Here is a 20,942-nt window from a genome sequence, read left to right on the forward strand (position 1 = left end):
AACGTCGCTTTTAATGCAGTACTTAAAGTCTTAAAAACGCAATTTCACTTGCGAGAAACACCTACCGCGTAGCGGTGAAAATTCGGACTTTCGGTGTCACGCGTGCGCCTCTTGCAGTACTGCCGTGCATTCTTCACTAGCTGCTCGATCAGCTGTTGTATTCTTTAATAAACTGATAGCACAGAATAAGTACCAGTAGACTTTGAATGATGACAAATTAACGTTTACGAATCGCTTATTGAAAAACCGAATCGCAACCAACGGTTACTTGCAAAATAGCATGAAATTTTCTACTCTTCGTACGACATATTGAACTCTAAAGCTAGATAACAGTAATAGCATATTGCAATTCTACTAATAAATCTAATTGTAAGGTCTAATGTGAAGTGTATCTGATGTAACCTGAGAGCGAGAAGAGTAGCTGGAAAAACGTACGAAATCGAAAAAACCAGAGTACCTTACTTTTATCAATAAATAAAAATCGAATCTGCAGAATCAAACAAGAAATATACAAACAGTAAAACAGTTTATAAAAGAAAAAGTCGCCTCCAGTGAGTAATCACCTGGGAACTTAGCTCCAACTAAGTGGCACCAAATAAAAAGAAGAATATTTAGTCTTTATTAAGATGAATATCTTACCTAAAAAGCGGTGAGTAAACTAACAATTATCTTAAACCACTAGATTGTTATCAAGTTCAATTTGAAAGCTCAATGTGAGATGAGCATATTCTCAATCAGTGCAAGAGATTTCTCAAAAAAAGTGTCTCATACTCTATTTCTAAAATCTCATATGGAATTTGTGTTTTAAAAGAATAGCAGAAACAAAAAAAAATTAAACACTATGGTCTTATATTTATATCATGTCAACTCCAATGGCAAATCTAAATTGAACTGCTATCTATTTTAGGTGGCACGTGCGCACCAAAGATAACATTGCAAGAGTACGCCGAGATGAAGCCAAAGCTGCAGAAGAAGAAAAAGCTATAAAAGCCAGAATACAAAAAGCGGTGAGAAACTCCTAGTTCAATATTCCTCATGTAAACCAGTTTATGTGTGATGATCCGAATTCATAGCACTGAATGACCAAACACTTAACTACAGCTGATTACCATATTATTAGCAAATGTGGTTTTTTTGGCCATAATTCATAATATTCAGTGTATGAGACCATAGCTCATTTCCTTAGTCTCAAACAGATGAGAGCTTCATATTCCTTCTGAATTTTTTTTTTAGGAGACTGAAGCTAGAACAAATCTCTTGAGAAATCGTGCCCGACTGAAGTACGATGGTAGAGAATTGTCCACTGGTGACAATGAAACAGCAGATGAAAGATTATCTAGCTCAGAGGTTCCCTTGGAGCATGTCAATTTTTTTATTGATGTCCAAGATGGAAAAACTGATTACAGTAAACCAAATGCTGACCATGAGGTTGAAAAGAAGGCTGAACAGGAGAAGTATGAAAAGCAAATTGGGTATTTGACTTATTTAGGACAAGACACCAATGAAGCAACAGGAAACAAAAGTTGGTACAATGAACTTCCCAAGAGGCTCACAGACTCGGATACATATGTCGAGGCTACAGCTAAAACGAAATTTTTGAACGATCCACTTAACGATGTTAGGAAATATTTAAAAATCATTGGTTCAACTTCATCGACATCATCTACAAAAAACAGTCAATCAATAATCAAAGGGCCAGAATCTGCAAAACGAAAATATGATACCAGTGGTCAAGAGCCTTCTGATATCAAAGAACCAAAGAAGCGTAAAAAACGTAGGGAAAAATTAAGAAAACAAAAAAAGTCTAGAATTGAACACCTTGATACAAGCATGAATTTGGAAAAACTAAGATCAGAGAGATTAAAACGAGAAACCAATGAAAGATTCAAGGAACAAGCATTACTCGCTAAGTTGAATAAGGATCCTATTAAAAAGCCTACAGAGAGAGTTCAAGTGCCTACTATACGACAAAAATATAATTCACAGTTCAATCCTGAAATCGCTAGGCAAAATGCAGAACGGATACACAAATGGTAAAAAAATTTCACTTGATTTCATTTTTATTGTGATTCTTAAATGTTTACAGGAATTTCTGGAATTTCATTTAATAAAAATATTACATTCCAAATCGCTTCCGTTTGAGCGATGGTGGTAGTTTTTCCACCAGTGCAACTGGGTTTACCTCTACTGCTACCATTTCATCATCAACCAGCCAGTCCAAGAGTAGCAAATTCTAAAAAAAACATCAGAATAAGAATATGGTATCTTTCGCAATAATTTTGACATCTATTTTATATTTGCATGAGTTGGGTCATGAAATTCACCTTGTACTTTTTAATAATGTGGAATCCCTCTTGGGATGAATAATGCATTTCTGGGTAACTGTTTTCCAAAGAGTCCCCACTTTCCAACTTTGGTATTTTGGTTTCCGCCGTGGGCAATGTCTTTCTCTTATCAATGACACAAATAACAGTGTTGTCATGCATTATGATAATATTTTCATTTCTTGGGTCAAACGTTACGTGACTGACAGGAATGGCGCGTGATAGCCACTGCTTTGGTAAGCGTTCTTCCAAGTTCAATGAGAATGGGGTGTATCTCCTTTTCACTATATCATATTCGACGATCTGCAACAACATGATATTAAGGAATATAATTGCTTAAGGCGTCAGAATGTTTTCTGCCCAATTCCATTGGTTTTTCATGATTGTAATACCGATACCTGTATTGGCTCATTGCCTTGTGCTGAAGTATTGTTCATGTCTCTTGACATACAATATTTTACTGTCATGCTAATGTTGTGAACTTTCACTTAATGAGATCAGACTTACCTTATGATCACAATATACGATAACGACATTCAAAGTTTTTTCTTGTACAGCAATAGCAGTTGGAGGACAATGATATTTCGGTAGTACTATCATTTTAGTTTTCTCCAGATTCTTGTCAATGCTATATACAACAATATTTCCTCTGTAGTCAGCGCATACCAGATATTTGCCATTTGGGGAGTAGCAGATCAAGTTGACATTATCAACGAGTTCTTTTTCAACTGATATGACTCCTTCATAACTCAAATTTCCATTCTCATTCTTCATAAATATAATCCTCATTGTATCGTCTTCCGTTTTGTTACCATCCACAAGCACAAGACGTGAATCATCTGGACTGAATAACATTTTATGTGCTTTCTGCAGAGGCAGAGCTACCTCATATCTGGTGAGGATAGGTTCATTGTCTTTGATTTGAAAACCAAATATCTTGATACAAGAATTTGTCGAGTAAGCTATAATTCTGGAATCGCTAGTAACAGCATAAGAAATGATACTGTCACTAGCTTTAGTTTTCAATTGCAGCAAACTGACTGGCTCTTCATGGAGCTGGTGTATTGTTCCTGGACGACAGTTCGTCTGCGTTTTCTTATTGACTGACCCCAGTTTCCACAGTTCGAGGTAATTGCGATATCTTAAAAGTATGCATTTGGATCTCCTGCTCACTAGTACACAAGGGAACTGCAGAAAAGGTGGATATTTGACAACGGTTTTTGGCGGATAAGATGACATTACCAAATGTCCATCGACTCCTGCAGAGTATAACTTGCCATTAGCTTCTACCAGTGCTCTAACATCGTGCTCGTGCAATCTCCTTTCTATACCTTTCACCCACTTACAGTTAAACTTGACTGTGATTTTTGAGTAGCTGCAAATTGTGGGGTCAACTCCAGAACAATATACAGTATTCATGTCATCACTCATACTAACTGCAAGAATATCAGCTTCATGGCTTTCATGGGATTCAATCAAGGTCCCCATTGCAGGGTCCCAAAAAGAGAGAATCCCTCTTGAATCTCCAGATACAACAATGTTCTCATCGGTCACTGCTAAACACCAGACTATTGTTTCTTTGCTTGTCACTTTTCTAGATGTAGTCATTCTGTGAACGGCGTGTCCTGAAATAGCATTCCAAACACGAATTGTGTCAATTGATCCAGTGAATATCATCTGCTCAGTGATGTCCCATCGTATGCATAATATTCGCCCTTCTTGTTTATCAAAAATTTTGTCATATATCAGATAATCGTCTGAGATGCTAAAGGTATTTATGTAACCATCTTCTGTACCAACTGCTATATAGGTCTTTGATTTATTCACATCCATACACCATGCCGCTCCGCCAGTCACAGGAACTTCATATTTTGGCACCAAACTTCCCAAGTCATACTCTATCACCATTCCTACAAGCCCAGTAGAAAATAATCGCTCGTTCACCCATAGTACAGACTCCACAGAACTCTCTGGGTGTGCAACTATCGTCCTTTCGAGAAACGGTGCCTCTTGTACATTCCATATCTCGATTGAGTTGTCATTTCTGAAACATGACAAGGCATAATGGAATTGACAAAGTTTCAGTCGCGTAGTGCAACAATTTTTATTTACTTTAGGCATGATTGATTTACAAGAACTCTTTAATAATATTCGATAATTTCAAATGAAAGGTTTAACGAGCTAACCTGCAAAGGACAAGGCGAGCGCTCTTCCGCTCATAGGACAAGCAGATAATGGCCTTTGGCTCAATATTGTACAGCTTGAAATTGTGAATTCTACATGTCGACATGATTCCTCAGTAGTCAGTCAAAGTAACTGATTAATTATTCCAGATATAGATAACAAAATCAACAATTCGTCGGCAACATGTTGCACTACTCTACTCCTAGCAGTTAGCACGTGCTTGTCACCACATGGTTTGTCAGTATTAACGCTACCTATCGACCGATCTGTCACCAATTGGGATGTTTGGTTTCCATTGGAATTAATCATGAATTGGTTAAATTAGTTAGCGAAGAGGCGAACGGCAAACCTGCTCTTTATTGTCAGAATTCAACAGTTGATAGAAAGTTGTTATTGTATACATAGTTCTAGCAATCGGAAAAGAAGAATGATCATACGCATTAAAAAGTTAGAAAAACTGCTGGGTAATATCATCTAGCCTGAGTTTAGATTCAGTAGACCTACGATTAGGCGTTTTTCGGTCAAACTATTCTTGGAATAATAGAATCGTTCAACCCTTAGGAGAAAATAGGGCATCTGCTCTAACTTCTGACTGCATGGAGGGTCCAATTAAAATTAGCAGAATGATAGATTTATAGCATTCTTAACAGCAACAAACTTGTGCAGTGCAGATGTTTACTTTTCTCCAACTTTGCAGTGAAAAAAAACAGGGAAAACTACGCTTTGCAGTGCAGCCCTAGTTGGCAACACTATCATTTATCGCATACAAATCATTCAGATTTTGAACTATATTAAACAAATTATACAACATTTTTTCTTTTTTTTTTTTCAGAAATGGTTTTGACTCAAACGAGTGGGCAATTATTGAGCTCCAAGGTGAGCTGCAATCTCGCTCCAATCAAGCACTCAATGACCAATTCATTGGTGACTTGCATTTTAAAAAAAATGGGACACCTATTCTGATGATTGGCCACCACATTCTATATGGGAAGGAGGTGAATCTAGAAAAGCCTTACGCAGTGTTACAAAAAGTCTTTGACACTGACACCTACAAGGTTGAGAATTCAGGCTTACCAAGTCCTCCAAAACAGGTGTGTTACATCGCAAAAGCTATGGTAACAAAGAAATTAGTATTCCGGGTAAGGCCCAAGCCGATTATAGATGGATTGGAATAGTGTTATAAGAAATTGCGGCAAATAAATTGAACCTTGCTGTAATAAGTATGTCTAGCGATATTTGTCAAATTGTTCCTCTTGAAGATTCTTTCTTACGATCACAAACTGCAATGTCATAAATATGATACCCTATGTGCAATGCTAAGCATGACAATAAGTCTGCGTGAGAATTTGGATTAAAAGTGTGATGATGGAAAAAAAAATATTACGTATGATCGAGGTAGGTACAAGGCAATGGGCTAGATATTTTTTTTAAAAATTCGATTTAATGATGAAGAGACAGAGGTCATAGTTACTTATTCTATGAAGACAGAAAATGGTTCAGGTAGGGAGATAAATTACAGGAAAATATATTAATCCTTCATTTCTCCTTCTTCATCTTCCTCTTCGACACCTCTGATGTACATGACATTATTGCACCGGATGAGAACTTCTCCAAGGCTTCCTGTGCAATTACCATCAACGTGTTCCTCTGTGTTCGCTAGCTGTAGATTCATGTAACCATCTACCGATACCAAATAGCCTTTGTATTCGTGTCCCCATTTCAGTTTAACTATAACTGGCTTACCAGTCAATCCATTGAGGAATGGTTTTGGGTTTATTGGCATTGCTGCAGCCATTGTTCAGGTATGATGGTAACAGTAAGTGCAGAACCTAGAATCACAAAACATGTAACCGAAAACTTATAGGAACTTCATCAAATAAGGATGATTCAAATAGCTGCTTGTTGCATTGAGATGACAGTTGAGAAAATATTATAAATTATTTTAATACATTAACACAATTGTTGATTATTATTACTTGACGGTTAATTTTTAGCATTAATGTAAAAAACTTTATTGTTTCTGTAATTGAACAGAAAAAAAAATGGGAATCTGTTCAATTACAGAAATAAAAACATGCAAATAATAAACCAATATCAACGTGCCAGAAACCGTTTTTGTGCTACATATTATTGCCACAAACGTTAGGGCTGCATAAGTTAGGTTACCAAGAAAATTGTTTTCAATGCTAATAAGCAATACCGAAAGATCAATGCACAGATATAATTGCGTTATTCTCAGTCCACTCGAATTTTACCTGTAAATTATGTATAGTTGGGTATCTCTGGAAATCTTAGTGGTTTTATTTTAAGCTTTTTCTGCTTGATTCAATTCAAATTCACGATGCCAACAAATTACCATGGCCGACAAACCACCCTACTACCAGTATTTTAATGCCCTTCACCATCTGCGTCTTTGCGTCTGCCTGTAAACTAGATTGGATACAAAGTAGACGACTCTTTGGTTTTCTCATCACTTATTTGCGGGAAGGAATGGCGTTTTTTAGACTTCATGAATCGTAGGCTGTGTCGTAGGGCTATAATGAACGTGTTTAAAATGAGTAGAAAGTGTAAAAAGTATTTATTATGGTTCGCCCACGAGCACGTAGATTTTAGGTTAGCGGTAAGAAGTGTATTACACTTTATGATGCATGAAACAAATTTTCAACTTGAAATTATAATTTTAATTTCACACTATGTTTGACAGGAAATCGAGTCTATTCTTGACATGTATGATATTAGTTTAAAGACTATTGTCAGACCTGAAAACAACGTAAGTAGATAAATTCATGATTGGGATTACATACCTTTCTAATAATTTGCAGCTGAATGAAATACTCGTGGTATGTTCTTTTGGTTCGCTGATTTACTATTTATCCAGCTTTCTTATATCTGGTTGATTTAGCCATATTGGATTGTCGAGTCAATTTCTGAAGCAGCTATAAAGAAGATTGCTAGCAGATCGATATCGCTTCGCTCGTGCATAGAATTATGGGGAAACGGTGGTAATCAACAAGATTTTCATAAATCTGTCAAATTGTATCCTCAGGAAAACATGACGCCATATCTTAATCCTGAGAAATCATTCAAAGTTATTGTCGAAACGTTTTGCAAACACTTCACACAAGATGAAAAAATTAAGAAAATTGAGGTAATGCGTTACATTAGGAGAGTTATATCTTAAGTGATTTGCGCATGAATCTTTGAGTCCATAAGTTTTCATTTAAAATTATCATTGTTTTACAGTCCTTTAGCTATCTTCCAACAGAGGGTCCTGTGAATTTAAAGAATCCCGACACTACATTGATGTATATTGAATATTATGGACTTGATCCAAATACGATTCCAGAGAAGCCTTATCAATATTTCTTTGGCAGACTGGTATGGTTCCGAGTTGCCACTTGCATATACTTACATAAGGAATATATAGTATAACAATTAATAAATAATAAAATTAAGGAATCATTATATTTTTCACCTCCAATTGTTTTTGTTCAGATTGCAGATGGTCAGAGACAATTAATACGTAAATTATCATTGAAAACGAGAACCTTTATAGGTAATACTTCAATGGACCCCCAATTGTCATTATTAATGGCTAATCAAGCACAGGTACAAGATGGAGATCTGATTCTGGATCCATTTGTTGGATCTGGGTCCTTATTAGTCGCAGCATCCCAATTTGGAGGGTATGCGCTAGGTACAGACATCGATTACCTTATGCTCCATGCACGTACTCGGCCCTCACGAATTTCACAAAAGGTAATTTTAGGAATTCATCTTCCATATTTACAAAAATGATTCATCATGAGTATGCCTCAAAACCCAAAATAGAAAATCCGTGTGAGGTATCGTGTACACAGTTTTTAACATACCTGATATTTCTTTCTGTTCGTTAAGACTAGAGGAAAGGATGAAAGCATCGCATCAAACATGAAGCAGTATGGTACAAGTTCATATTATCTAGATGTCCTTGTTTCTGACTTCTCCCTACCTGTTTGGCGGTCAGACATGAGAGTTGATGCAATTATTACAGATCGTAAGTTTATTTTAATGCGAATACAACGTAACAATATATTTAAAAGAAGAAATTATGAGCTGAAGCAATGATCTATCTGCGTCGCATCTATTGATAACGCACTGTTTTGAATTTTTTTACGATTGCATCATGAATGAACACTTTATAATATATTTAAAATTCATCTAGCCCCATACGGTATAAGAGAAGCAACGGAACGCGTAGGAACGGCAAAAAGACAGCCAGTAATTGAGCCGCACCGAATAGCCACCCACATTCCTTCAAAAATTGACTATGGCTTACCCCAAATTTTTGGAGATCTTCTCACTTTCGCGGCCAATCACTTAAAGATTAACGGTAGACTGGTATGCTGGTTTCCATTGTTCAGGTGCGATTATTGCAGATTAGTAGATATTTTATGTATGTATTATTTATTTCGAGATTCTATAGCGATGCTAGATTGTATGATCTTATTTGCTTCAAAGGCGGCAGTCCACATTCGCTTCATCTAGGTCATGCACTCTCATAATTATGAACTATTCTTCACTTTGACAGAGAACATTATGCAGATGACCAAATTCCATTGCATCCATGCTTGAAAGTAATTGCTAATTCGGAACAGATTCTCAGTAGATATACCAGCCGGCGATTATTGACTTACAAAAAGATCCGAGACCCACAGGTATGTGAAAGTGTTGTCGGCGCAAATATTATATAGGGAATCCCATTATAAGTGATTTCGGGGAAAATGTACTTGAATAGGCTTTTTTTTGTTTACAGGAAGATGACACAATTAATGATTCGAATATCTTAGACTTTAGAGAACAATATTTTGGGCAACGCGATGAATCCAGAAAAGAAAGGAGAATGCAGCGAGCTGAGAAGAGAGCAAAAAATAAAGAGAACTGGGAAAAAGGCATCCGAGAAAAAACTGACAGATGACTAGACTTTTGTTACATATAAAAAATTTTATTGACCTATTAATAATTGCTTCCGATTTTTTATTCACTTAAACCAATTGAATTATTAGGATTCACCACTCCAAACGTGGAATATCGAATGCATTTTCGAAGCCCAAATTTGGTTATCTGATGAACATTCAATCAATTCAGAAACAAAATTCGTTTAATTCCACAGCAAGATGAAATGTCTAACAAATACTAAGCGATGGATGCTTCAATTTTGTGGCTCCACGTAAAGGTGCATGCATATCTACGTAGCAAAAGTGATATTGGTGAGTACTCGGTGAGCTTAAGGGTCCAAACAAATTCGAAATAGCCTGGACATATTTTGAAGCAATGGGGTGCACTTTAAACATAGACGTGACAATCATATTTCCTTTACCTACCACGCCGTACGAAACAAAACATTTTTTGCGTAGTCAATAAGTTCAATAGTTATGACGCAGACCCCTAACGAACAACAATGTGAACAATAATCTTCACATTCACAAATAGTAAAACAATATTACTGAGAATAGCTTTTTTTTGCCTATTCTTCTATTAACATTCTATTAACATCATTGTATACAGAATACACTTGACTTACGTACAATATGGAATTCAAATAATCTGCACATCATTGTTGGGTATTATACCAACGACGTATACTCAATTACATAACTAAAAATAACGCCACGTTTACCAAGGTGGTTTTATGTTTGATACATTGGGATTATTTCAAAATTTCACCATACACCTGCCCCATGTAAATTCCTGGACGTCCATAATACATAAACATTTACAGAATTGTTTCCTATGACTCCAATTGTAGTTGCCCTAATACCTCTGCTACATTCGCAACTTCTTTTTCGTTTGTTTTGATAGCATACCTCTTTTGAATTTGACTAGCAGCCCAATTGCAAAGTTTGATAGCATCTTTTTTTTTTGAAGCAGGACACTTTGCTGATGAAGCTATGTTATTACCTACCTGTTGAAATGAACGTGTAGATTATTGAATGTGTTATAGCACAATAATTTCATGATATAAAATTCAATAAAGTCAATACCTACCAATAATAGTCCATAAAGTGCACGAATGTTATTGGGATTCAACTTGATCGCTTGGGAGAAATACACTTTTGCCAACTCCATGTTATCAAATCCACCCTAAGTGACAAAATATTGGATGAGGTACTATAATATGTTAATCGTAAGTTTCATTAATATAAATCACACAGGAAACATGAAACTAAGCAATAAGCACTGTCATCTAGTAACCCGACGTATTCTAGAAGATAATGCATATACAAGAATTTTGGCAATTCAAATCACCTGTGTATACTTGATTTCAGCATATCTTTGGTAAATCAGATGACTGTGTGGGTTGTGCAAGATCAGTTCTTCCATGCAGAATGCCGCTTTGGCGTATTCTTGTTCTTGAAGATATAAATCACACAATTCGTGCCAAGCTTCTTGATCACTCATGAACCTATAAAATGATTTATAGAATAGTTAATCAACAATTAGTTCCGCCTGACATAACGCGAGCCAAGTTTGTGACTCGATATCACAAATCTCACTTTTTTAGGTACTCTGTGAGTTCTCTTATTGTTTCTGGTATCCAACCACGAGCCTTCAAGATTGCCAGTCGCCTCTTTCTTGGCGCTGCATTGGTCTCATCACGCTTGATAATGGAGTCTAGAACCTTCAGAGCATCATCGTATCTGAAAAAGTATCCAAAGTAGTGTATTGCAATCACTGTCATTACCAGGTGACAAGAATGTTTCGTCATGACTAATGATCCTATAGATAAGTGTTTCAAATCAGCAGAAAAAATATATTCGTATTACTTTTCCAAAGCTTCCATATGCATAGCATGATATTTGAGGACCCTCAAACTGCCTGGAAATTCTTGCTCCAATAAATCTATGCATTCCTTGGCAACTGATAAGCGGTTGCAGTCTAGAGCAGCTACGCATACTTGTTCCAGAACTAAATACTCTAAAAAAATAATTGAATATTATGTAAGTACCTCAGATCAGTATACCTTTATGAAAGTATGATATTTTCCTATTGATTAAAGTCTCTAGATTTCAGAAAATTCTAACTCATTAATTGCAAAAAGTAGGTATACGCAGGAATTACTTGCATCTTAGTCATTATACAATTAAAAATTACGTGAAGCATGGAATATGTACTTTCATTTCCTAGCTTATGGATCTTATCGGCTAATATTGATTCCCAAAGTTCTACCACATCTTCACTTTTGCGTTCCGAATCTTCTCGCCAAGTTCGGAATAAATCTCGTACATCTGTGGGTTTAGATATTAGATCATTATTGTTCCAAATAAGATACTTGTGAGAACTTATATGCCAATAATTCAAAATTCCAGAAAATAATGCAAAACCTAAATTGAGAGATGCTGACTATTGAAATTTAATTTGGTTTCGGCTAATTTGAAGGCAAACAAGCATATAAAGAACTACGAAGAATAATTGAAAGAAACTATTCTTATTTACCAAAAGTGTCGAACTTCTATAGTATAACGTGTACTCATTCAAATATTACGCGTTATATTGTGAAAAAATAATCGTGCGATTTGACAGATTTTTTGGCTGAAATTGGAGTTTCAAATTAATGGATGGACACGAATTAAGTATGCATCCGCATATTGACTTACTTGACAAGTATGTAGGGCTATACAAAGTAACTGAGTATATTGACTTGAATTTCGTTGGTAATAGTAATTTTGAATTGATTACTCGTAAGCACTTACCTGTCCAAGACAGACTATCATAGTTCCATGCCATTTTTGTACGACGAACTATCTACCGATAAATATTATTTGGTTAATTGATTTAATAAAAGTTGATTATACGTCAGTATCGAGGTTATATGATGTGGTTTGGGTTAGGGGAAAGTTTACACAGTCGAACTAACGCAATCACGATCCACATGTAATCGAAATCCAGAAGGCTGCGGCTTTTTATTCAAATGACAACATAACGTTGTAACTGGATAATAGTTTTCATTCAAAACTGAATACATTTGGGAGAGAGTACATTATACCTTTCTGTTTAAAAAACAAAAGTCTAACTCAGAAATATTCAAAAACGTTCTTTGATTCTGATGAACAGAATATTAGGGATGAAATTTGATGCAGATGTTAACAAATGGTGAATGAATGATTTATGAAGAGAAATGAGAAATTAGGCGTAGAATTTAATGTGGTACGTACAATTCGAATCTTCCATTAATGAATTGTCGATTGCGATTGAAAAAAGGAGAAAAGAGAGGATAGAACAGGTATAGAAATGGAACAGGTGTTTGAATATGAGGATGTAGACGGCAGTGGTAAATAGTCGTCAGGGTGGCGCTCAGCTCGTGGAATAATTTTCTTGTCGCTCTCATTCCTGGTTGGAATATTGCTAGTAGCTGTTATCTGTTGTGTTTTTGGGCCGTAACTGTACGAAAAACATGTCCCTTTGATAATAAATGTTTAAAAAACAAGTCAAATTATTATGATAAAACAAAGTGTTCAACCGTGTAATATAAAGTAAAGAATCAAGTTAAAGGCAGGTGTAGTTTAACGAGTAGCAGGGAGGCTGGTGAATTAATAGGATATCGATTTGCCCGCACAAGTGCTGTGCTGGCTGTAACGCACACGACCGAGCAACTAGGCAGCCATGGACGTCGATATTTTTGGGGCACAGTCCGTACGGACATCGAAAAATAATCATATAATATTATCAAAAGCCTGATGAAAGGCAATATGTTGATAGTATTAATCGCGATCATAGAAAAGTAGTTTAAATATTAAGAGAACGGGAGGTAAAAACTCTCGTTACGACGGTGGTTCGTAGCTAGTGTTGTGTTTGTGTGTATGATCGTCCGGTGCGTTGCATTTCGTTCCTTGTTCCCGCAGTTCCTTGTCCGCGACGGAGTTAATCATCCGTCGTACGTTTCGCTGCTCTCTGCCAATAGCAACGTAACGTATATTACCTGAAATAAAACTCACGAACAAAGAGAGGAAAATTATTTATCACTACCTACACAATGGAGCTGGGAAGTAGCATGGGTACAGGGGCTGTTGCCTGCCCCGTTTGCACCTTGTATTTGCGGGAGGGTATCAGCTTGCAAAAGCATTTAGATACACACCCCAAGGAGCAGGTGATAGAAGCTCTGATAAAGGCCAGTTCGCCGCATGCCTCTTCTCATTTAAACATTTCTCAACTACCAGCTACGCCACCGCATAATCCCATTCAAACACCACAGAATCCTGTGGCTTCTCAATCTCCGTACCCTGTGGGACCAGTATTTGAATGTCCTCCAGTTGCCTCGATGATGTCGCCTCAGTTTGCCTCATTTAGTTATCAGCAATTTGTTAACAATGGTACAATGATGATACCACAGTACGCCATGGCACCTCAGGCAAATCAAATGATGCAGATGTTATACAACCCCTACAGCATGTATCAGCAACAACAAATACCTGCTGTTCAAATGATTGCACCTATATCAAACCTTCCTTCTACTCCGAGAAGTAGACCGATGGTCTCTGTTGCCAGCGATACCAACGGCCGAAGTAATATTGTTCCTCCCAGTTTAACTACCGCCGATCTGGAACCTAAACAAATTCTACCGGAAATCGAAACAGAAGCAGAGCCAGATCAAGTTTTACCTAACATGGAGATGCCAATGGTGTCAATGCCAATGTTGCAAGAATCAGGAGTAGGCATAAACCAAACTGAGCCAACCCAAGACAATCAAAACCAGGTTCAACATCAAACACAACAGATTCAGCAGGATTCCATCACTCAGGATGACTGTGGTGGTAGAATTGAATACCAACATATTGTACAAAATATATCTATGAATGAAGACTGCGGTGAAGTTGATGATCATAAGTCTGAAAGTGTATTACCAGACATTGTGGATGAAGAACCAACCATCGCACAACAAGTACCTATGCAGTATGAACACATGCAAACTCAACACAGTGAGCAGTTTGATAGAAACTTTGATGTAAATGCTAAGAGAGAACGAGACAGTGAATCTGTGACGCAAAAAATCAGTGCAGCAAGAGAAACCTGTGAAGTGGATAACAGAAAATTACCTGAAAAAGATCATCAAGACACTCTTCCAGTTGTTGGACAAAACATACCAGCTGAGCGACCAAAGAATTGTGATGAACAACCAGAAGTCGAACAGTTAGAACGTTTTTTAATTACTATAATGGAAACAGAATTCAATGTTGATAGCTTGAAAAACAAAGAAGCAAGGTCTGAAGAGCTGATACAGAAAAGCTGCGATCAAGAAGCAGCTAAAGGTGACAGAGAGATGAGCGTGATTCAAGAAACCTCAGCCACTAGTTTAGACTTGCAGAGGTGCAGCCAGAAAACTCTAGAGGTGGAGGGAAGTGTTGAAGAAGATGATAACACAGACAATGAAGATGACAACAAATCAGTACATGTAGATTCTGGTATGGCTCTTGGTCAAGAAGAAGATACATATTTTTTGTATATTTACAAAAATAGTATATCTGCACCTGCTTCGCCGGCTACCCGGAGAGGTTTGAGTAGATACAGAACTTATTCTGTACGTTCGGAAATGGGGTCCAATGAAAACCTCAGTTCTTATCCCATTGGATTTGAGGCGACAACACTGTTGGATGAGGACGAAGAAGATTTCAATGAAAAGCGTGAAAATGAGGACAATTTTGATGAAGAAGACATGGAAATAGAAGAAATTACTAGCCCTCATACTCCATTTACGAAAAACAACGAAGGTACCGAATGTGTAAGATCTCATACTCCTTTGTCTACCATAAGTGGAATCTCTGGTCTTAGAGTCCGCACGGATCTCAGTAAACCCTGTTCACCTGCTTCAATGCATTCATTTCATCGCATGGACACAAATAGCCTTTGCGCGGAGGAAGATGCAGATGAGACAATAGACCCAGAGACTGAAAAAGATCCCATTGATTGTTCGCAACTCCAGAGGGAAGCAGAGCTAATTGAAAATTTAAAAAATATTTCTCAAAAACTACAACCAAATCATGTTTACCACCAATCTGTGATTACGGAAAATTTAGCCTCCTTTTCCATTAATCATCATTCACAGAAATCTGTGACGATTCATGAATCCTATCCAATAACCAACCACCAGCATACCGACCGTCTTCTAAACTTGTCTGAGCCATCGGAACCCACAACAAGTACAGAATCTAAAAATTTCCAATCAGTCAAATCCGTTGTGCAGAAACCAAGTACAGAGTTATTAAATATCAATGAAGATGCACATCCAGGACCCATGAACATACTTGAATTTGACGGACTCCAGATTTTAGTTCCAAGCACATTTATCAGTGAATCTTCTCAGAAAGCTGTAAGTGCAACCAGTCGTCAGTCAATGGCTAGCAGTGAGGGTGGGTTAGAGGCAGACGAAGAGATCAAAAGCGTCAATATGAGGGCAGACGAGATTATGCCTCCCAGGGGAGAGTTGTCCGAACAGGAAAGTAATGGATGCCATGAACCTTCTGCCTGGCAGGTTAGTAAAAATCAGAGTTCGGTGATGTATTTATCATTTTTTACTCAAGCTTTTATGTAATATCGAATTAGTTGACATTTCCATATCATCAACAAGTATGAAGGTAGTCAAAATTGAGTGCAGCTCAATGAAAATTAGAGTCCTGGTGAAAATCTTTCTTTTCACTTAATGTCCTGGAATTTTATTTGGGTCCAGGGAATGTATAAAATATTTTTATAAGCAATAGTAGTAGATATGCTTGATTGTTACTACACAAATGTATTATTCACTTCGTACTAATGTTATTTCTACAAAAACTTGGGGGATCCTCAGTTATTGAGCACAAGATTATAATTGGAAGAATTGTGTCGTTCCATAAAGCATTTTGAAGAACATTGCACAGCAGATTTTATTTATGAAGCTTCGAAGCGATTTACTAATTATTGCGATTGTTATTAAACTATCTTTTTGATACTAATTCTGCAAGTAATAATAATATGGTGTCGTTCAAGTTAATGCAATTTACGTTTAATGACTTGCCTTTTTAATATATCTGTTCATTTTGTTTATGGAAGAACAGGTGACTTGTGTATTTTTTAAATATGATTTTGACTTACTGATCAGTAAAATTGTCGTATGTTAATTTTTTTCAAAATTTTCTAGTAAGTATGTTTTGTTAGCAGTTATACATGGGTCAGGAGTCATCCCGGATGTCTACGTCTTATGATCTAATGGCTCGTGAGAGTTGGGAAGAATCAGAAGGATCTGACAATGAAATTGGAGGACCTCTCTTGGACAGTCGATCATTGGCAACTCACTTCACTTCCAGCCTGTTTCTGGACCGTGACAGAAAGACTCCGACTAAGCGATACTTCAAATGTCCGCATTGTTCAGAAATTTTTGATTGTCCAAAAGAGCGCCGAGTACACACCAGCACTGTCCATAAAGAAGCAGGCCCAAGTAGCAGTAGAGACCCAATGGAACAGCCTGAAGTTAAAGATATAAAGTTATTAGATGGACGAATGAATGTATTCGACGATCTTTTTGTTCCTGGATTGCATGGGCAACAGCCTCTTCTGCACCAGCTGCAACCAGCGCATCATCCCCCTGATCTAACAAAGTTGGAGGTTGATAGAAAAATGGATAACTTAATTGTTCCCACATCCATTGAAATCTCCTGTCCAATTTGTGGGCAACTATTTAGTAGTGAGAAATCACTTCAGATTCATCATAGACGGGTACATGTTTCGGAAAGTAATAAGAGAGTAAGGGAAACCGCTAAGTGTCAAACGTGCCATGAAGAATTTGCATCTGTTGTTTTGTATAATTCACACTTGAAGATTCATCCATTAGAATGTGGGCAATGCGGCAAATATTTTTACAGAAAACAAAACTTCAAACTACACATGAAACGACATCTGGGAATCAAGCCTTTTCCCTGCACAGTCTGTGACAAGGCATTCCTTACCAAGCAAAAGCTGGATGAACATACGAACGGGCATACCGGTAATGCCCCAGTGAAATGCAACTTATGTAACGAAACTTTCCGACGCTATTCTAACTTGACTCAACACAAAAATCGTCACCATCTCAACATCAAGAAAAAATTAAAGGATTACATATGTCACTGCGGGGAAGTATTCCACACAAAGAAAAAATTAGCTTGGCATAAAGAAACTCATGATGAAAAACCTAAAGCGTGCACTTATTGTAACGAAAGATTTATTCATATGGCCAGTCTGACGAGACACATGAGAAGAGCTCATAACAGGAGATTTGTTCCTGATGCGCAGAGAGAAAACGAAAATGTCGAGTGCCCTATTTGTAAGTGTATTTATTTACGCTCATCTTTGGCGGTTCATATGCGCGTTCACAATGGAGAGAGACCTTACGAGTGCCAAGTTTGTTCAAAAGCGTTTAGCACAAAATGGAATTTACAGTTGCACAAATGGACTCATGCTGCACGTAGTACCAAACCTTTCAAATGCAATCAGTGCAGCGCTGCATTTTATCGTCACAGCGACTATACGGCACATATGAACTCTCACAGAAACGTTCGACCTTATACGTGTAACTACTGTGGGGCACAATTCATTCGGAAATACAACTGCCTACGACATGTCAAAGAACACGAAGAAAATAAGTCGTACACATGTGACATTTGCAACAAGACTTTTCACCGATCTTATTACCTCAAAGAACATTTACGAGTACATTCAGGTGCCAGACCCTACACATGTCATATCTGTGGTAAGTCGAGTAGTACCAAGTCAAATCACAATAAACACGTAAGAATTCATCACGCAAGGGAACCTGTAAATACAGAAAATTAAAGGACCCAAGGTCCAACTTTGAAACGATGTTACGCTACGTCTGATGGTCTAAAGCGCTGGGTCTATTTTATTTATTTAACGTTTGGATCAACGTATAGTTTGTGAGAGTTATTGAACGTAATTAGTTTACGTTTTGGCATTCGCTAGGGCTATTTAGTGTGAGTTCCTGGTATAACAAGATATTTGTTTCTTTGTGCACCATCAACTGAGTTCCATGAACTTTGATTTGACAACCCTGTAGTGTGGCTGCCCAGTGCACGTTTCGTTATTCCAGTTTTGGATGTGACAAAATGCAAATCATTTCCAATTTTGTAATCATTCCAAACTTTGTGACTTCAAGTTACAAGTTGATGATGAATTGCTGTTTACGTTTTTACTGTGACTATCTAATTTTTTGGGCAAAGAAACAAATTTCAAAGTAAATATGTTGGACCCTGCCAAGAAACAGTCTTAATGTACATTCAAAACTTAGGTGATTTTTATCAGATGAATTTAATCGACTTTCAAAACTTAAAACTTAAAGGCAATATCCTTCTAGTAAATTGGTTTTGTTTTTGTTTTAATAATCTGGATTATTGATGTCTTTTGAAATTTTACGAGTTATTTCTTACTGTGAGAAATTTGCATCGCAAGCTAGTAAAGACTAGCAAGCTAGCGTGGATATCTGTGATACATTGCATGAACTTCATTTCAATTCGTCTGACACAACCACATTGAAATTATCAATTCGTTTTAGTAGGAAAAAATTTTGATCAGATTTGTCATTGTTAGCAGAACAGCATTGTCCGGGAGCCTGGGAATACTTTAAAATGATATGACAACTGGGTTTTTTCTCACCAGTGTTTGCTGGTAGTTCAGAGGTTTGCAGGAAATTCGGGTTTTAGTTAACATTAGTTTGTAAAATTTTTTTATAACATTGAACAGACAAACTCGATAATTGATTGTAGTATCCTTATTGTTAGATAGAACAGTTTTATTTGTTATTACGTTATGATCCGACAGTCTAGTTTCGTAGGTCCAGTGACTTAAGACCCTAACTACTTAAAAAAATGAAAATAAAATAATACTTCTTGTTAACAAATGTTAACTATTATCGGTGTCTCAGAGACTCAAGTAGCCCTACAATAGAATGAGGGCTACACAGTGAAACACGTTTGCCAACTAATAGTAATTGATTATTATTCATAAATCTAATTAACCGATTAATATTAAATAATTATTGAAACTCTTTTATGTGTCAATCGTTGTAAGTGGTTTTTTTTTTTTTTTACAAGGAACTATTTTACATAAAGAGTGTATATTGCAAGTTTGCGCGTCAGTGTCCAGTGTACTAAGTGTGAAAGGCCTGTATTCGGTTGTGTACGATCCGTACACAGGGTCTATTATTTACTATTATTAATATTTAACTATTAGACAATAGTTACGAATCTTAGTTGTTATTCTTCTATATTTATATATTTTGCAATGATTAAGATGATTTTTATTGGTAGTTTTTAATACCAAGACTGATCGATGTTGGTGCTTCAACTTACTCCTCGATATAAAAATGTAGGCTTACTTTTGTTTGACGTGAAAATTAGATCGATTTTAAAAGAAAATTAGATTTTCTGTGTGATGCTCTGTAACAACTCCTATAAGGTAATCATGGGATCACCAGCTGAGCTATTACATGTAGGTTTTATATATTGAAGAAGTCATGAAAAGTCTGGCTGCGGAAGCTTTAAAATGTAAGATATCGATCTCAGTTCAACAGGAGGATTGTAGCACATGTGACAAGAAGCAATTTATTATATAGTTTGAATTTGTCAAAAACGGCCTTACTGGGTATGATGAAACAGAAAAATAATTGACAGGAGTAACTTGAAGTTAAATTTCAAACTGCCTGGGTTTAGCGTTGATTGTGCCTTTAAAGGCAAGTCATGTTATAAGCAATTATTGTAGTGAAAGTGTACAAAATAAATCCTGTATAAATTGTGGGACTGTGACTAGGTGCGTGCAATAATTGTACTTATTAATTAGTATGGACAATTCAACAGCATTTTTAACGTTTCAAACTCTGTTTTCAATGGTCATTGGTGATTTTTGAGGTGATTTTGTTCCATTTGAACAGGAACTCAGAAGCATGAGGTATTACTGGAATTTTCATCAAGTTTATCAGTACACACAAACTGTTAAAACCAAGCCCCTGCAATTTTTTACAATTGTCACGTTAGGGGATAAATATTTGATCTTTGTTGCATAGTTTATACTAGTATCACAGGCAGATCATAAGAGAACCCACCTATAACCAACATCATCGTCATCCAAATGTGCAATTGTGTAGCTAAGCAGCATGTGCGTCAGTGATAGACGCAGTACTGTATATATTGTAAATATGTATATCAATTATATTTTATAATAGGGCCAATCAATCATCTGGCAAATGAACATTGTATGGAACTTGAATGATGCTATACGCAGATAAAGATAGGATAATTATTATCATTAAACAAATAATAAATCAGCATGTGTATACCTTAATAAAAGTTATGTATTAAGGTACCTTTTTTTAAATAAGTTTTTTACGTTGATTCTCTATCTGATAAATTTTTTCTTCAACATTAATTGATCTACAAA

The 20,942-nt window shown here is 36.5% G+C and overlaps 7 protein-coding genes and 1 long non-coding RNA gene across 11 annotated transcripts; 5 read left to right on the forward strand and 3 right to left on the reverse strand.

Moving 5' to 3' along the window:
• Positions 1-35: 35 nt before the first annotated feature.
• On the forward strand, positions 36-2,371 carry LOC105692162 (leukocyte receptor cluster member 1 homolog). The gene is made up of 3 exons (XM_012411186.4): positions 36-649; positions 908-1,007; positions 1,234-2,371. The coding sequence occupies exons 1-3, from the start codon at positions 627-629 to the stop codon at positions 2,035-2,037; spliced, it is 927 nt and encodes a 308-aa protein (XP_012266609.2). The 5' UTR covers positions 36-626; the 3' UTR covers positions 2,038-2,371.
• LOC105692160 (U3 small nucleolar RNA-associated protein 4 homolog) lies at positions 2,043-4,978 on the reverse strand. Its single transcript, XM_012411182.4, has 4 exons — positions 4,511-4,978; positions 2,832-4,368; positions 2,325-2,627; positions 2,043-2,233 (listed from the first exon to the last, which is right to left on the reverse strand). The coding sequence occupies exons 1-4, from the start codon at positions 4,612-4,614 to the stop codon at positions 2,117-2,119; spliced, it is 2,061 nt and encodes a 686-aa protein (XP_012266605.2). The 5' UTR covers positions 4,615-4,978; the 3' UTR covers positions 2,043-2,116.
• Positions 4,791-5,728, forward strand: LOC105692164 (chromosome transmission fidelity protein 8 homolog). The gene is made up of 2 exons (XM_012411188.4): positions 4,791-4,955; positions 5,341-5,728. Exons 1-2 carry the CDS (start codon positions 4,936-4,938, stop codon positions 5,681-5,683), a joined length of 363 nt encoding a protein of 120 aa, XP_012266611.1. The 5' UTR covers positions 4,791-4,935; the 3' UTR covers positions 5,684-5,728.
• Positions 5,729-5,929: 201 nt separating this feature from the next.
• Positions 5,930-6,901, reverse strand: LOC105692165 (small nuclear ribonucleoprotein F). 2 transcript variants are annotated; one of them, XM_012411190.4, is made up of 3 exons: positions 6,764-6,901; positions 6,252-6,337; positions 5,930-6,188 (listed from the first exon to the last, which is right to left on the reverse strand). In XM_012411190.4, the coding sequence occupies exons 2-3, from the start codon at positions 6,301-6,303 to the stop codon at positions 6,037-6,039; spliced, it is 204 nt and encodes a 67-aa protein (XP_012266613.1). In that variant the 5' UTR covers positions 6,304-6,337; positions 6,764-6,901; the 3' UTR covers positions 5,930-6,036. The 2 variants fall into 2 exon arrangements, with proteins under 2 accessions (XP_012266613.1, XP_012266612.1); XM_012411189.4 differs by having other exon boundaries at positions 5,930-6,337.
• A 78-nt stretch (positions 6,902-6,979) lies between these two features.
• On the forward strand, positions 6,980-9,507 carry LOC105692161 (tRNA (guanine(10)-N2)-methyltransferase homolog). Of its 2 annotated transcripts, none has more exons than XM_012411185.4 (9): positions 6,980-7,121; positions 7,213-7,278; positions 7,411-7,656; positions 7,752-7,886; positions 8,004-8,267; positions 8,406-8,544; positions 8,713-8,911; positions 9,079-9,205; positions 9,304-9,507. In XM_012411185.4, exons 2-9 carry the CDS (start codon positions 7,234-7,236, stop codon positions 9,463-9,465), a joined length of 1,317 nt encoding a protein of 438 aa, XP_012266608.2. In that variant the 5' UTR covers positions 6,980-7,121; positions 7,213-7,233; the 3' UTR covers positions 9,466-9,507. The 2 variants fall into 2 exon arrangements, with proteins under 2 accessions (XP_012266608.2, XP_012266606.2); XM_012411183.4 differs by having other exon boundaries at positions 6,993-7,128.
• On the reverse strand, positions 9,477-12,427 carry LOC105692163 (ER membrane protein complex subunit 2-A-like). The gene is made up of 7 exons (XM_012411187.4): positions 12,242-12,427; positions 11,663-11,776; positions 11,315-11,465; positions 11,045-11,188; positions 10,797-10,953; positions 10,536-10,631; positions 9,477-10,452 (listed from the first exon to the last, which is right to left on the reverse strand). The coding sequence occupies exons 1-7, from the start codon at positions 12,273-12,275 to the stop codon at positions 10,279-10,281; spliced, it is 870 nt and encodes a 289-aa protein (XP_012266610.1). The 5' UTR covers positions 12,276-12,427; the 3' UTR covers positions 9,477-10,278.
• On the forward strand, positions 11,094-11,652 carry LOC125501488. The gene is made up of 2 exons (XR_007279078.1): positions 11,094-11,235; positions 11,325-11,652. It is a non-coding gene; the product is annotated as an uncharacterized LOC125501488 (long non-coding RNA).
• A 535-nt stretch (positions 12,428-12,962) lies between the features above and the next one.
• LOC105692156 lies at positions 12,963-20,879 on the forward strand. Of its 2 annotated transcripts, none has more exons than XM_012411173.4 (2): positions 12,963-16,014; positions 16,674-20,879. In XM_012411173.4, exons 1-2 carry the CDS (start codon positions 13,522-13,524, stop codon positions 18,324-18,326), a joined length of 4,146 nt encoding a protein of 1,381 aa, XP_012266596.2. In that variant the 5' UTR covers positions 12,963-13,521; the 3' UTR covers positions 18,327-20,879. The 2 variants fall into 2 exon arrangements, with proteins under 2 accessions (XP_012266596.2, XP_012266597.2); XM_012411174.4 differs by having other exon boundaries at positions 16,677-20,879.
• The last annotated feature ends 63 nt before the right edge of the window (positions 20,880-20,942 follow it).

The sequence above is a fragment of the Athalia rosae genome, chromosome 6, assembly GCF_917208135.1.
Source record: "Athalia rosae chromosome 6, iyAthRosa1.1, whole genome shotgun sequence".
Lineage (NCBI taxonomy): Eukaryota > Metazoa > Arthropoda > Insecta > Hymenoptera > Athaliidae > Athalia > Athalia rosae.

What these genes read in the sequence shown, in the direction of transcription:
- LOC105692162 (XM_012411186.4), top strand. Translation starts at nt 627, where the DNA reads ATGAATATCTTACCTAAAAAGCG. An exon ending in AATATCTTACCTAAAAAGCG is followed by an intron (nt 650 to 907) that starts GTGAGTAAACTA and finishes TATCTATTTTAG; the next exon opens with GTGGCACGTGCGCACCAAAG. An exon ending in AAGCCAGAATACAAAAAGCG is followed by an intron (nt 1,008 to 1,233) that starts GTGAGAAACTCC and finishes TTTTTTTTTTAG; the next exon opens with GAGACTGAAGCTAGAACAAA.
- LOC105692160 (XM_012411182.4), bottom strand. Translation starts at nt 4,614, where the DNA reads ATGTCGACATGTAGAATTCACAATTTCAAGCTGTACAATATTGAGCCA. An exon ending in GCTCGCCTTGTCCTTTGCAG is followed by an intron (nt 4,369 to 4,510) that starts GTTAGCTCGTTA and finishes GTCATGTTTCAG; the next exon opens with AAATGACAACTCAATCGAGA. An exon ending in ACATTATTAAAAAGTACAAG is followed by an intron (nt 2,234 to 2,324) that starts GTGAATTTCATG and finishes TGTTTTTTTTAG; the next exon opens with AATTTGCTACTCTTGGACTG.
- LOC105692164 (XM_012411188.4), top strand. Translation starts at nt 4,936, where the DNA reads ATGATCATACGCATTAAAAA. An exon ending in ATGATCATACGCATTAAAAA is followed by an intron (nt 4,956 to 5,340) that starts GTTAGAAAAACT and finishes TTTTTTTTTCAG; the next exon opens with AAATGGTTTTGACTCAAACG.
- LOC105692165 (XM_012411189.4), bottom strand. Translation starts at nt 6,303, where the DNA reads ATGGCTGCAGCAATGCCAATAAACCCAAAACCATTCCTCAATGGATTG.
- LOC105692161 (XM_012411183.4), top strand. Translation starts at nt 7,018, where the DNA reads ATGAATCGTAGGCTGTGTCGTAGGGCTATAATGAACGTGTTTAAAATG. An exon ending in ACGTAGATTTTAGGTTAGCG is followed by an intron (nt 7,129 to 7,212) that starts GTAAGAAGTGTA and finishes TATGTTTGACAG; the next exon opens with GAAATCGAGTCTATTCTTGA. An exon ending in AATATTTCTTTGGCAGACTG is followed by an intron (nt 7,887 to 8,003) that starts GTATGGTTCCGA and finishes GTTTTTGTTCAG; the next exon opens with ATTGCAGATGGTCAGAGACA.
- LOC105692163 (XM_012411187.4), bottom strand. Translation starts at nt 12,275, where the DNA reads ATGGCATGGAACTATGATAGTCTGTCTTGGACAG. An exon ending in CATATGGAAGCTTTGGAAAA is followed by an intron (nt 11,189 to 11,314) that starts GTAATACGAATA and finishes ATACTTTTTCAG; the next exon opens with ATACGATGATGCTCTGAAGG. An exon ending in CACTTTATGGACTATTATTG is followed by an intron (nt 10,453 to 10,535) that starts GTAGGTATTGAC and finishes TCATTTCAACAG; the next exon opens with GTAGGTAATAACATAGCTTC.
- LOC105692156 (XM_012411173.4), top strand. Translation starts at nt 13,522, where the DNA reads ATGGAGCTGGGAAGTAGCATGGGTACAGGGGCTGTTGCCTGCCCCGTT. An exon ending in ATGAACCTTCTGCCTGGCAG is followed by an intron (nt 16,015 to 16,673) that starts GTTAGTAAAAAT and finishes ATGTTTTGTTAG; the next exon opens with CAGTTATACATGGGTCAGGA.